The sequence below is a fragment of the Phyllosticta capitalensis genome (assembly GCF_038381095.1).
Source record: "Phyllosticta capitalensis strain CBS 128856 chromosome Unknown BKA78scaffold_4, whole genome shotgun sequence".
In the NCBI taxonomy this organism is placed as follows: domain Eukaryota; kingdom Fungi; phylum Ascomycota; class Dothideomycetes; order Botryosphaeriales; family Phyllostictaceae; genus Phyllosticta; species Phyllosticta capitalensis.
The window spans coordinates 1,770,203-1,783,621 of record NW_027117442.1 but is presented as its reverse complement, the minus strand read 5'-3'; the positions used below and the strand labels follow the sequence as shown (position 1 = coordinate 1,783,621).

Sequence of the window (13,419 nt, the reverse complement as noted above, 5' to 3'; positions counted from 1 at the left end):
TACTTTTAGAGGAATCAATCTGCTACCAAAATCATTCATCGCAACCGTCGCAACCACGAAGGCTTCAATTGGTGCTCTCCATGTAATGTATCAATCAGTATGTTTTGAGGCGAGAGAATAGTTTGTTAGACTTGATGGATGGTTGAAAGGCAGTGGTTTCTCTTACTTCATGCGAAAGGACGAGTCTCCACCGTATTTTCAGCAGTATTTCCTGGACAATTACAGTCAACCCTCATGTCTATTTACTGGCTCAAGTGGGATATTAACCCCCACGAATACTCGAATGTGATGAAATGGATAGCTAATGAACAAATCACTTTAAATGCAAGAAACCACCCCGAGTCCCGTGCAAAAGAATCAACTGCAAAGTCTTCCTGGCTTGTCATTACTGCGTTCTAAGCCACAACCTTTTGAACCCCCCTGCCTTTTCTACTTAGCCAGTGTATATACAGTTGGCTGCTCGTGACAGGACAGCGTAATTCCCCAAAACAGTGACAGAGCGGTCCAATTCCCAAGTCGGCAAGTGCCATCCAGAGGCCGGCGTTGGATGCGCTTTCTCTTATTTCTTTAAAGCAAGGAAGTGCGGCTTGGTGGTTACGGTGGGGGGTGAAGGATTGCCAGCTTGTTGAAGTCTCCCCTGCATCGCCGCTGCGGATGGTCCCCTGGAATCGCATCTTTCGCGCGTGAGTTGGCCCCAGAAAAAGTGTCGAGTTGGGAAGAAGGAAATTCTGCACGATAGTCCGCATATGTTGCTCCGAATCCCTTCCCTTGGTACCATCAATGCGTGGGTCCTTTGCGCTGACTGCCCACCATGCCCCATGTCGACCCCTGATTATGGCATGGAATTTTGAAGGGTTTCGGACGTCGCATACGGCAAGAGAAAATCTCAACTCTCGAAGCGTTTCGTGAGTTGGGCCACTTGCTTGTGGCGTTGGAAGCATCCAATGTAGCTGGTAGCTCGTAAGGTTCTCAAGGTGTCCAGTCTTGTACAGGGAAGATAGGCCAGCCTTGATTCTAGCCCCAGCCTTTCAAAAGGGCGGCTCTTGATGTCCTCATTCAATGTTCTTGCGGGATGCGGATATGGAGAGGGCTTTCAAACGTTTGTGAGCAACTTCCATAGATCAGGGGCTCCCGTATGATTCCTTCTCTGAGAATGCCGTAGCATGCATTTGATCAAATATCCCAAAACTCCGACAAGAAAGCTAAAAAGGAGTTTGACCAGCTGGTGCTGCACAAATGCCGCCTGAAATCCTAATGCCCTATGCTGCAACCGCTGATCCATCACTCATAATTTCGTATTCACTCATCTGCGCCATCTCCCTTTTCTCTTCGGTCGAGACTGCTGGTGTCCCAATGACCATCTACAAATCCAAATCTTCCTCGTGCGGACCCAAGCCCAGCCAGTCCCTCCAAGAGCTCCTCTTTTCCTCGCCGGGCAGCACGCAATCCCTGACCTCAGCCCTCGTGACATTCCTCCACTCCTCCACCGGGATCCAGCCAATGTATGCACGGTCGCCAAAGCCGCCAATCCAGTACACCTCGGTCACGACCATGCGCGACCACTTGCTCTGGTGAATCGGGTTGCCGGGATACCAGCTCACAGAGTCTGGGTGGGTCTTTGCGAAGCACGCGGGCACAGCGTGCTGAAGCACCTCGCTCGGCGTGTAGTCTTCGAGGTATCCCTGCAGGGAAAAGCGCGGCAGGCTTGCGGGGGAGTAGAAGCGCTTATGCGCGTCGGGCGGCGTCCACGAGAGCGAAAGACTGACGTTGGACCCGGCGGCGGCGTTTTTAAACGTGGTCGCAATGGTAATGGCGAGAAGGGTCGGATTGCCGGTGCTGTGCTCGCAGTCGGCAATGTAGTCAGGCAGGCCGATGGGCGTGTTGGCGACATCGTGCGGCCGGTTTTCTGCGACTTCATAGTCCGCAGAGCGTTCGGAGGGGAAGATGGTTGCGAGTGTTCCGATGGGCGTCAAGTGCATGATGCGCCGGGCCATGACGGCCGACTCGTGGACCGTGGGGATGCGGTAGTTGGCGCCGACTTCATCGTTGGAGTTGCTGAAGATGGCCTGCGGCGGTGGGACGAGAGAAGATGCCGCGGGGACGGTTGCGAGCGAAATCGCTCCCAGAGACGCAAGGAAACGCATGATGGGAAAGCTGATATGAGTCCCTGGATGGAGATAGAGAAGGAGAGACTGGAGCACCTCTGTCAAGTAAATAACTGAGAGGCTGGAGGTAGAGGACTAATGTAGGTCAGTAGAGATGATGGTCAAGAGACGGCAGCTGATCGTGGCGATAACGGAGCTTAGATTGATAACCGAATGATCTGTCTGTGCACGTGCTTGGCGTGCACTGCAGGGCCTCGCCCGGGAGAGAGGAAATACTGCATCAATTTTCGAGTATCCAAAGCGCCCAGCACGAAGTGACTGTAGTTCGAGTCATCTCGTAGAAACAGACCCTGTTGCTATGATTTGGGCGGTTGGGAGGTTGTTCCGTGGTTCGCAGGAGGCGCGGGCTGGGCGGTTGCCACATTAGGGTTGGCGCCGTTGTTTCTCCGTAAGCGAGTGTTCGCCGTCCACAGCGCCAATTTGACTCTCGCCCGCCAACCACGACGACTCATCACCGACGACAACAGCCCATCTGTAAGTGCGCCCCGCCGCTACCTCATCATCGCACTTTTGCCCAGGCTCTCGCTCGCCATCCATAAAAAGCTCGCGGAGCCCGCCTCTGGCCGTCAACTCTCTACCGAACCCGCCCGCTAACACCTTCGCCACCCACTCAGTCAATCACCAACGTCGTTAACACCCAACCGCCAATATGGGTAAGGTTCACGGTTCCCTCGCGCGTGCCGGTAAGGTCAAGTCGCAGACTCCCAAGGTACGCAAACCCTCGATCCTCGAATACCCGAAGCCCGAACAAAGAGGAGGGAGATGGAAGATTAGGCGTCAACGGACGGCACGATGAGGCGACGATGTGGACTTGGAAATGGAATGCTGATGGCGACGTCGTACAGGTCGAGCCCCAGGAGAAGAAGAAGACTCCCAAGGGCCGCGCGAAGAAGAGAATATTGTACACCCGCCGCTTCGTCAACGTCACCATGACCGGCGGCAAGAGGAGGGTGAGCATCTCCAAAGGAAAGCCCCTCTGACGCGAACGATCCGCTCACAAATTGCAGATGAACCCCAACCCTACCTCGTAAACAACCCGACCTGAACCGAAAATGATGGAGCGACTTCTGGGAAAAGGAGGAGCTTTCTAAGGTGGCGGGATCAAGGGTTTACGATGTCACTCGATCAAATTCTCAACTGGTTTCCTCTTCCTGCACGACTCAGCAACGGAATGCGAATATGACTCTGGATCAGACGGAACCACCGGCATGCTCGTCCTTCGGAGAATGGGAGGCACCAAAATATCCCGTTTGAGGACCTTTGACGAGGATTTCCCGGACTTTCTCTGGGAGGAAGGGGGCATATGGAAGGCGCACTATGCGGAATTATGGTTTTGCGCGTGGTCTTTCAGATAAAGCACAGCTTGCAATGAAACGCTCGTTGTGTGCCTCACTCTGGTCCAATTGTTTTTGACACCTAGAAATGTGCATTCAACCAGCGCAAACGCGCGGCACCCAGGCGATACTGTGTCCACGCCGTGTTCACCTAACAGATCTCGCGAATTGCCACTGCCGCATCGCGATGGCACAAAAAGCAGACACCAGATTGCGTGTTTCACCCCCGCCTTTAGAGCTCCAACGATAGCAGATCAAACACACGTTGAAGGCGCTCATCTGCCCCACAGTCGAAAGGGAGCGGTGCGATTTGCCAGACAAAGCCTCCACATTAAACTGATCCCGGTGCGGCGACTTTCTCTATCGCATCATATGTTAGCTGCTCCATGTAGATGCTTCTGCGCTTCGCGCAAAGCCAAGTCCTGGCCGCAAAGCACGTATGCTTTCAGCCGTAAGAGTCAGCGCAACCGCAAGAATCGCCTTTCGCCGCAGGCTGCATGGATCATTCTGACCACCGAGGTACATGATTTATTTTGTGGGCATTTGCTGCCATGGTCGCGACGTGACATCCTGCCTTCTCCCACTAATTTTCCTGTCCTTTTCACTCAAGTCATACTATAGTAGTCATGCACTCGTAACAGCTGAGAAATCGTGACTGGATTCAACACGTGCCGTTACAGGCTCTTGCCAGCAATGTGACTCTAAATAGGAATGGTCCGCATTCCTTGCAGACGCTCCCTTCGTGCATGACTGGACTTAGAGATCTCCCAGAAGGAAAAGCTCACCACTACCGCCAATGGAAGCGGTTAGGGCGGCCAATCAAGAAGTGAACATTTCAATTTGCTGACACCCTTTTGGCTCCCAACTAGGAAACTGTTTATCAAAATCCTAGCTTGCGTCTCGAAGCTCTTTCAGGATCGTTGTTCACAAATGCCGTTACTGCAGCTCTCGCCGACGTCTTCAGAGCTCGCCTTTTTAAAAAGGACAGGTGCAGGCAACAGCTGTCAAGTAATGAACAGCATGGTGGTGATAGCAAGGAGGTCGGGATTTGGACGGGGTTGGAGCAGGGTGAGCCCGGATGGAGTTTTGGTGCTGCTGACGCCGGCCCAGGCGCGCCCATCTGACGTAGCTGGCACAGGAAAAACAACCGTTCGGGCGTGACCACCGACTACGGAGCACAACCTGACTGATCTTTTCTTCGCGAACCCCTCTCGTATATCCCATCACGGCTCCCAGTGCATATGCCTGCTTGTCGCAAGCTTTCAGCAGCTGTCCAAGAGCGACGGCAACCCTGCGCATCCCGGACGCCGTTGCGCTCACATCCTCCGCCTTATCCTTTCCACTTTTCCCCACCATGAAGCGATTGAGCAGGCCCAGCCTGGGAGCGGCACGAAAATCCTCGACCCTGCACTATCAGACATTTCCGACCATCAAACCTCCAGCTTCGCGCGGCGCTCCTCCCTCTCCGTCCTCTCCCTCGGGTTTCAGGAGCGATGAATCGACCGAATCCGGCGCGCATCGCGTCTCACCTTTGCCCATACGGCAGCTCGCCATGCTCGCTGTAATATCGTTGGCCGAGCAAACCGCGCTCAATTCCATAAGCCCATATCTCCCAGAGATGGCGACGACATTCCCAGAAGTCACGGAAGAAAAAGTCGGCCTGTACGTTGGACTTATCGCATCCTCTTTCGCGCTGGCCCAGTTCGCTACAAACTTCTTCTGGGGCTGGCTGTCGGATCGGATAGGGCGCAAGCCTGTGATATTGATGGGCACGCTGTTTACGGCGGCTTGTTTCGTCGCCTTTGGTTTCTGCAAGACGCTATGGCAGGCTATCATCGTCCAGATATTCATGGGTCTTGTCAATGGCAATCAGGTTATTGTGTCTACGTGCTTAGGCGAAATCACCGACAAAAGTAACCAGTCGCGTGCCTTTACCTACTTGCCCGTAGTATACGGCTTGGGCGCAATCACCGGACCCATCGTGGGCGGAGTGATGGTCTTCAAGAACAACCCTTTCAGAAAAGGACACAAGAACCCGTACCCGTACCTGGCGCCAAACTTGTTCTCGGCAGCGATCCTGATAATTGACCTGATTCTTACCATGTTCTTCTTGGAAGAGAGTCTGGAGCAAGCAAAAGGTCTGCCGCCGCTCGGAAAGAGGATCCAAAGTCTATTCGCCTGGATATGGCAGTTTGCTAGCGAGAGCCGAAGCCCATCATACATCAGGCGCATGATTGGCAAGCATCGTCATCCCGACGGTGTCGACCCAATCGAGGACGTGGACTCGGAAGACATGTCGGATTCGGAGAGCTCAATTCCTGCCGTTCTTCCAAACGTGTCCTCAGGGGAGCAGCTCACCAGGCGCGAAGTCTTGAATCGGGACACGATCCTCCTTCTCCTTACTTTTCTCATCTTCCAATTCGCGAACATCGCCTACAACTCTTTGTTCCCGATCTTTGCTCAAGCGCCTCCGCCCACTGGCCGTAGCCTGAGTCCGACCGAAATTGGAGTATCCTTGTCCTTTGCCGGTGTCTTTACCATCATCTTCCAAGTCGGCATATATGGGAAGTTACGGGAAAAGATTGGAAACAAGGTCACGTATAGAGTCAGCATGGCGGCGTTTGTGGTGGCATTCCTCCTCATGCCGTGGGTGGGCTACAAGAACGGCGATGGCAACATTGGCCTTGGACGCGGCAAGGCTGTTATGTGGGTCGAGTTGGGCTTTGTGCTCATCATCAAGACGATCGCTGCGGTCGGTGGATTGACGTCCGCTCTTCTCTTGGTAAGCCTCTAGTCTTTGTTACACGTTAATATTTTACGATCGCTGACTCCATGGCAGATTACAAACTCGGCACCCAACCACTCTGTCCTTGGCACGCTCAACGGGCTTGCTCAAACCCTTTCCGCAGCGGGTCGCGCCGTTGGCCCCTTCATTTCCGGCAGTCTATTCTCCGCTGCCACCCACATTCAACCCAAGGGCGAGGCCATGGCATTTGGTGTCTTCGGAGGCGTTGCATTTGTCGGATTCCTGCTCAGTCTCGGCATCCGAGGCGCTGGCCTCGAAGCTGATGATTGGGACGAGGAAGAAGCTCCAGAAGACTACGATGATGAAGCAGATGACGAGGCAGAAGACGATGCATCAAAGACGAACGAGCGGAGCGGTTTGCTGCAATCGAGGCGTCGGTGACGGGGTGTCTGACTCTTCCTTCTCTTATTCTTAGATTGCGGTTGTCGTCCCCATTAAGATCTCACGTCTAGCGAGGCGTTATTTCTCCATCATGAATAGACGGCCAGCAAAGAAGGGTGTCTGCTTGGATATTCGCATCTGTTTTGGGCGATTGCATGAGAAACGGTCCTGGGGAGTTGTGTTGGGTACAAGACGGGCTGCATATTTCTTCTATGTGCGTATGACTACTTGTTGATAGATTTTTCTCTGTGTACTTAGACGGACTCCGAATGTTCATACCTACATGTACTGTCGACCTTGTTGCCTTGCAATTGCAAGGTACCTTTTATCCGAATCGTTTAGTGTGCCACGTGCGGAACGGCGTTGCCGCGGTGGGCGGAAAAGCGGGAGCTTACCGGGGCCCTTGCGCGAGCTTCAGACGTCATCCCATCACTTCAAACCTCACCTCGCCCGTTTCAACACCCTTTCCCATCAACAACGACCACAAGAAATCACAAACCATGTTCCCCACACTCATCAGGCGCTCTATCATGGGCAAGCTCTTCGGCGAGGTAAGCATAGCTCCAATGGCACGCATTTGGCTGCTCAGAGTCCGATTGCGCGCAAACATGACTCCAACGGACGTCGCCAACATGTCAAACAGAATGCCGCCAAAAACGTCATTACCGTCTTCCACGAGCCCTCATCGTCAGCTTCCACCCGTGTCCTCACCTTCCTCAAGCAAGCGCAAGCCAACTCCAAGTCCACTGCGACCATCGACCAAGCTACCGATTCCGCTGCTCAACACGACCTCGCCCATCAGGAGTTTGACCTCGATATTCAGGAGGCGCCGCCGACTACGGACCAGGTCAGGACGATTCTGGAGTACATTGGACAGGAGAGAGCAGGCGAAATCATCCAGGGGGCGAACAGCGAGGAGGAGGCGGTTCGCAAGTTCAAGTTGAACGCAAGCAGCATCTCGAGGCCATTGGTAAGTAGACCGGCTTGCCCGATGTTCCAACTCCTTGATCATATGAGACTAACATTGTGTAGGTCGTTGACTGGATGGCGGGCAAGGTCGTCATCGGCGAGAACCAGTCGAAGATTCTGGAGCTGCTCAAGGAGAGCCAGAAGAAGGGCTCGTCGTAGATTTAGCTCCTTCCACCTCGTTCTTGAACCTCCCCAAAAGCACGATACCATAGCGGAGCGCAAGTGAAATTGTAAAATTATGTATTTTTGAGACCGAGTCGCTCTGCGTGTGAATTTAGCAAGGAAAGTATAGCCAAATGAACTTCCAAAGTCTCTTTGCTGAATAGACACTGCAAACCGTGATGCGCACGCATCTCACTACCAAGTTCGGTCTTGCGTAGATATCCCCGAAGGACGCCGTGTGCCGTTTGTTGATCAAACTGTCCCGCCTCTTTGGTGTAGAAAGAAACGCACCCCCTATTGCTTCAAGATTTGGTTGATAGAAGGGCTAGCGTGCCCTGAATGCTGTGTTGGGGTAAAGATGAGATTGGGTAGGTCCGAAGATGCAAGAGCCGGGTGGAATCACTTGGGTGGTGATTGCTGTTTTGACTGCGGCCGCCCGCCATGTTCATTGAGGAAGGCGCGCCTGGGTGCACCTGCCTCCTCCTCACCCGCTCCGACGCGTTGATTGTTGAGATTGTTTGTCGCGTCATAGGCCTCGCCTAAATTGTAGATATCGCGTCGACGACTTCGATCGCTCCATATCCTCTCCACCCTCATCCACTCCTCTACCTCTCTCTCTCTACCCTGGCTCTTATCTTCCTCGCTTTCTTTGCATCGCTTCTTCGCTGTGCATATTTGCATTTTCTTCACGTCGCTTGACGGCTCTACACCTGTCGGGTGTCGTTCTCTAAGCGGTTTCGGTCGCGCACGTGGAGGTATCGAGCGTACATCACGGTACATCTTCATTCCAGCATCAGTTACCGCGCGTAACCTTTCGCTTCACCTACTTCGTCGCGTCACCATGGCTCCCGCCCCCGGCATGGCCTTCTTCTCAACTGAGGGCGGCCGCTTCTCGCCGCGCGCGGTCCCGACACCTCCCAATCCACCCATCATCCGCGACCAGCTCACATACCATCATGAGGTCGGCCAGCACGCTTACTTCTTGCGTGAGAGGTATCCCCACGAATGCAACCAGATTTTCAAGGACTTCTTCGACATTGGCGACTACTTCGACCCATACGACCGTCAGATGCTTGGCACGGGCTTCCTCAAGGATGTCCTGCACATCATTGCTCAAGGCAACGAGATGTCCTGCTCCATCTTCGCCCAGGCTTGGGCTGCGCAAAACGAGGACAAGGTCATCGAGCTCCGCAATGGAAAAGGCCTTGAAGTCTTTTCGAACGCCGAGATCGAGGAGCGGGGCCGAATGTTCCTGACATATGCGCTCACCGTGGTCCGCAAAGCTCTGGTCGACTGGGCCAAAAACTGCCAAGCTGATTCCGGACAGGCTATGGAAGCCCAGCATACTGAAGCTGGACGTGGACCGTCTCCACTTCACACTCTTCCTGAGGAGGACTCTGACGTGGATGTGCCCGACTTGGTGCCGGGTGATAGCTTGCCTGCGCACTTTCACCTTCCTGAAGATATTCCTGCGACTAAAGCTCGGCGTCGACTGTCAGAGTCATCTCGCCTCCTGGATCTCGCCAAGAAATTGCCCAAGCAGCCCGCGACTGGTTGGAAGACTATGACTGCTGTGACTCCCCCTCACTATGTCACTCCCTCTCACGATGTCACTCCCTCTCACAAGTTCGAGAAGATCCAGGAGGCAGCTGCAAAGACAACGCCCTCCATTGATGAAGCCAAAGCAACCGAGCCTGCTCAGCTCACGACCGTCAACAAGATTGTTCCGCAAACGCCCATGTCAACAGTCTCTTCACCTGCTGCCCTGCCCAACGACAACCAGAGGCTCTCTCGCAACAGACAGGTTAAAAGCCAAGCTTCCATGTATCAACCCCCGAGCGTCTTTACTTACAATCGAGGCGCCAACGGTCTTTCTCCACTGGCCGCCGCTGTCATGAAAGTGAATGACCCGAGCATGAACGCCTCGACCTTCTACCACCCCGCTCGCATAGGCCCCATGGGCTTCAAATCTCCCCCAGGATTGCACAACAGCTTGGACCAGGTGATGATGACGGGTCAAGCTTATGCTCCGATGCAGGGCCAACCCATGATGCATGGGCCTCGATTTCCCAGTGGCAACCAATGGCCGAATGCGATGCATGTCCAGCACCACCATCCACATGCGCCTCCACCGCGCTTCGCCGGTCACAATGCTGCTGAAGTTCAGCCAGTCTACGTTTCCAACACGCTCAAAGCGGACATCGGCCGCCAGGGTCCGCCTCAGATGCAGAACCCTTTCCCGGTTCAGCAGGGCCCATTCGTACCGCAGTCTGGTCCGTATGGCCCGCATTTCCCTCAGCCTTCTCCCTACATGGGCAACGCGGCTCTTGGAAGCATTACCAACCGGGAGAATCAATTTGGTCCTCAAGGTGGCAACAAGCGCCGTGTATCGGGTTCTCGCAACGACTATTACCTGCCGCCGGCTCCGCGTGACGACGGCGTCCTCGTGCATCCAAATGAGCTCGTCGCCCAGACTGTCAAAGATAGGCGCTCCTCGTTCGCAGGTCCTCCTCGCAGAGGCCGCCGTAGCTCATTCCGCGGTGGTTTTGCTGGCACCTTTCACGATCGCCGTGCGAGCGACAAGGTCCTGGGCACGAACAACATGCATGTCGCAGCCGCCAACATGGAGCCTTTTCCACCTTACAATCCGACTCGCAACCTGAACACAGTCTATGTGGCCAACTTTCCCGAGATCGGAACTGAGTTTGAGCAGGAGAACATGTTGAGAAGTCACTTCTCCAGGTTCATTGGCAAGGACGTCGAAAACGTCTCTGTTGGGGTTGGAAGAACCCTCAGGCGCTATGCTCACGTTAACTTCTTCCACGAGGATGACGTCCACGAGGCGTTGAAGCTCCACGATACCGAGTTCATGGGCATGCCTTTGCAGGTCAACATCAAGAGGGCGACTCTTCCGCACCGTCGCAACGCCAGCGGAAACTTTGGACTCCGTGCCTTGCAAGGCAACCGCGATGCTTCTGGAAGTATTGTCCACCATGAATCGAGCTTTTCCAAGATCCCTGGCCCTGCTGGATACGGCCTTGTCAATCGTCCGCGCAACGGGACCGATCGCAGGTCTTTCACTGCCAACAAGAGCCATTCTTCGGGCACAAACTACTCCCCACAGGACGCGCGAAGCACCATTGTGGCTAAGGAATCTGGATCTATCCCTGTCGGAGCTCCTCAGCCTCTGGCAACTCAGGCCGGTGGTCGTCATAAGAAGGGCGATGGATCGACTACAGGCTCCTCCAAGAGTGGGCGGTCCACTCCGACGACAGGCAACCAGGGTCCAGCATTGACTGTCAGGAAAAAGTCCCGCCGCGGAGACTCCACCCCCGCCAAATCCGATGGCGAATCCGAGAAGATCAAGACCATCTTCGAGGAGGAGGCAGTCAGCGGTAGCGAGGTGAGGGAACTCACCCTCAACCCCAAGAACGAGCTGGTGGATGAAAGTGGAAAGGTTATGTTCAAGGTCAAAAGGCCGGAAAATGAGAAGGTCGTTCGCTCTGAAAAGCCCGAGCGCCCAACCTCAAAGAAGCAGCGCAAGGAGGACAGTGCCAGATCCTCTCTTTCTCGCCAGAGCTCTCCCGTGACTACCGGGTCAACTCCAGTCAGCAGCAAGGCTCCGAAGCAAAGCAGCAGCGAGCCTCCTGCTCATGGTCGTCAACAAGATGACGAGTCGCAGTCGACCCTAGACTCTCAGGATGATCAGAAATCTTCGAAGAATGGTCGTGTCAGCTACGCCAAAGCGGCCGCGAATCTGAAATCTCCTGACAAGGGCTCTCACAAGTCCAAGCCGAAGCCTGGTCCGCAGACGGGCAACTCGAAGGCGACTCCCGACGCGCACGCGATCGCTAAGAGCACTTCTGGACCCAAAGGGTCGTCGGAAGGTGACGAGAGTTTCGCGAGCGCCCAAGAGAACATTTCCGCTCCTAAGAAGAAGAAAAAGCCCTACAAGGGCAAAAGCAAGAACAAGTCTCGGCCAGGCACACCTTCCGCCTCCAGCGCCACTTCGCAGGCGGGCGATCGTTCATCTTCTGCGGCCTCTCTGGCCACAGTTGCTCGTCCACCTTCTGCGAACAGGTGGGTGGAGCTGACTCCCAATGAGAAGTCGACTGTTGAAGTGGAGAAGCCGCAAGTCATTCAGCGTGCTCCGACTCCAAAGGTCATCCTTAAGAGGAGCGATGTCGCTGGATCTGGACACGGCCTTCCGCCATTCGACAAGTCCATTTCTGATGAGCCTACCAAGCCTCTGCAGGCGTCCAAGTCTGTTGAGGCTCCCAAGTCCATCGAGGCTCCCAAGTCCGTCGGAACCCCCAAGTCCGCTGAGGCTCCCAAGTCTGTCGAGGCTCCCAAGTCCGCTGAGGCTCCCAAGTCTGTCGAGGCTCCCAAGTCTGTAGAGGCTCCCAAGTCTGTAGAGGCTCCCAAGTCTGTAGAGGCTCCCAAGTCCGCCGCCGAGGTTCCTAAGCCCATCGAGGCGCCCAAGTCCGCCGAGGTTGTCAAGCCTGTTGATGCTGCAAAGTCTGGCGAAGTCCCTACACCGAGCGACGTCCTTGAGGTTGGCAAGACTTCTGGAGTTGGCGATGCTGCCCAGGCCGGCGACATCCAGACAGATGGTACCGCTACGAAGTCCAATGCCAGTGACTCTAGCGTTGGCGATGAGAAGTTCTACACTCCTCCACCCCAGAAGGAGACCTTCGACACCACGTTTGAAAAGCCGATGCAGGAGCGTCCCGCCAACGTTGAAGCCTCCGGCTCCAAGTCTGGACCGAAGCAGACCTCCTCCATCCATCCGTTCGCTCGCCAGAAGGAGTCGAAGAAAAAAAAGTCGAAGAAGAACAACAAGAAGGAGCAACACAAAGGTCCGTTCACCGCTAACCCAGTAACAACGACAACTGAAACCCTTCCGCAGGTACTCTCTGAGCACCTCAACTCAGAGAAATCACTGAACCCAAACGATGACGACCAGCACATCAAGTCACGTCAATCAATCCTTGATTCCAGGCTGAGGAACCCATCTCCGACTTTGCAAAAATCAGAGCTTGACCCCCAGCTAACGCCGGAGTCTTCAACAGTGTACAAGAATCAACACGCAGTTGTCGAATCTGGACCAAGCACGGTGGAGGGAGCTGATATAATCGGGGGTTCAGTTGAGGATGGTGGTCAATCTGGTGATAAAACATTGAAAATTTCCGAAAAAAAGGGTGGGCTGGAGATGGAGCATCAGGCAACGGATGGCGAGTCTGTAGCGGACTCGTCTGTTGTGGCAGCAGAAGATACCCCGGCCGGCGAGACAAACGATGCTCTAGGAACTGCAGAGCCCGCGGCCGGGGAGTCCGAAAAAGCAGACGAGGTACTTCCATCCCGGTGGCAGCGTCTCTTGATTTCACCGCTCACATGATTTCCAGATCTCAATTTCAAAAGATTCTCACCTTTCTTTGTTGCGCGAGCAGTCGTCTTTGGCTGCAGAGGCTTTGGATTGCACCAGTGATACTCCCGATGTTACTTCGATTGAATCCACTGGGAGAGAAAAGATGAGGGCCCGGAGAAGGGCCAAAACCAAGGCAAGTCCTCTAATATGGCACTTTAATACCTGTGCTTGTGC

At 54.5% G+C, this 13,419-nt stretch overlaps 6 protein-coding genes across 6 annotated transcripts; 4 read left to right on the top strand and 2 right to left on the bottom strand.

The window, feature by feature from the left end:
* Positions 1-101: 101 nt before the first annotated feature.
* BKA78DRAFT_119796 (uncharacterized protein) lies at positions 102-1,151 on the bottom strand. The gene has a single exon (XM_066882407.1). The coding sequence runs from the start codon at positions 939-941 to the stop codon at positions 396-398; it is 546 nt and encodes a 181-aa protein (XP_066745584.1). The 5' UTR covers positions 942-1,151; the 3' UTR covers positions 102-395.
* Positions 1,152-1,361: 210 nt separating this feature from the next.
* Positions 1,362-2,144, bottom strand: BKA78DRAFT_249471 (pyridoxamine 5'-phosphate oxidase-domain-containing protein; the record flags this gene model as incomplete). The annotated part of the gene is made up of 1 exon (XM_066884475.1): positions 1,362-2,144. The coding sequence occupies one exon, from the start codon at positions 2,142-2,144 to the stop codon at positions 1,362-1,364; it is 783 nt and encodes a 260-aa protein (XP_066745583.1).
* A 670-nt stretch (positions 2,145-2,814) lies between these two features.
* Positions 2,815-3,196, top strand: BKA78DRAFT_352064 (40S ribosomal protein eS30; the record flags this gene model as incomplete). The annotated part of the gene is made up of 3 exons (XM_066891286.1): positions 2,815-2,874; positions 3,011-3,115; positions 3,173-3,196. 3 exons carry the CDS (start codon positions 2,815-2,817, stop codon positions 3,194-3,196), a joined length of 189 nt encoding a protein of 62 aa, XP_066745582.1.
* Positions 3,197-4,653: 1,457 nt separating this feature from the next.
* Positions 4,654-7,034, top strand: BKA78DRAFT_265880 (major facilitator superfamily domain-containing protein). Its single transcript, XM_066885463.1, has 2 exons — positions 4,654-6,281; positions 6,339-7,034. The coding sequence occupies exons 1-2, from the start codon at positions 4,854-4,856 to the stop codon at positions 6,684-6,686; spliced, it is 1,776 nt and encodes a 591-aa protein (XP_066745581.1). The 5' UTR covers positions 4,654-4,853; the 3' UTR covers positions 6,687-7,034.
* A 152-nt stretch (positions 7,035-7,186) lies between these two features.
* Positions 7,187-7,814, top strand: BKA78DRAFT_352062 (thioredoxin-like protein; the record flags this gene model as incomplete). Its single annotated transcript, XM_066891285.1, has 3 exons — positions 7,187-7,237; positions 7,330-7,656; positions 7,719-7,814. The coding sequence occupies 3 exons, from the start codon at positions 7,187-7,189 to the stop codon at positions 7,812-7,814; spliced, it is 474 nt and encodes a 157-aa protein (XP_066745580.1).
* Positions 7,815-8,658: 844 nt separating this feature from the next.
* On the top strand, positions 8,659-13,215 carry BKA78DRAFT_368690 (uncharacterized protein; the record flags this gene model as incomplete). Its single annotated transcript, XM_066892639.1, has 1 exon — positions 8,659-13,215. One exon carries the CDS (start codon positions 8,659-8,661, stop codon positions 13,213-13,215), a length of 4,557 nt encoding a protein of 1,518 aa, XP_066745579.1.
* Positions 13,216-13,419: the final 204 nt, after the last annotated feature.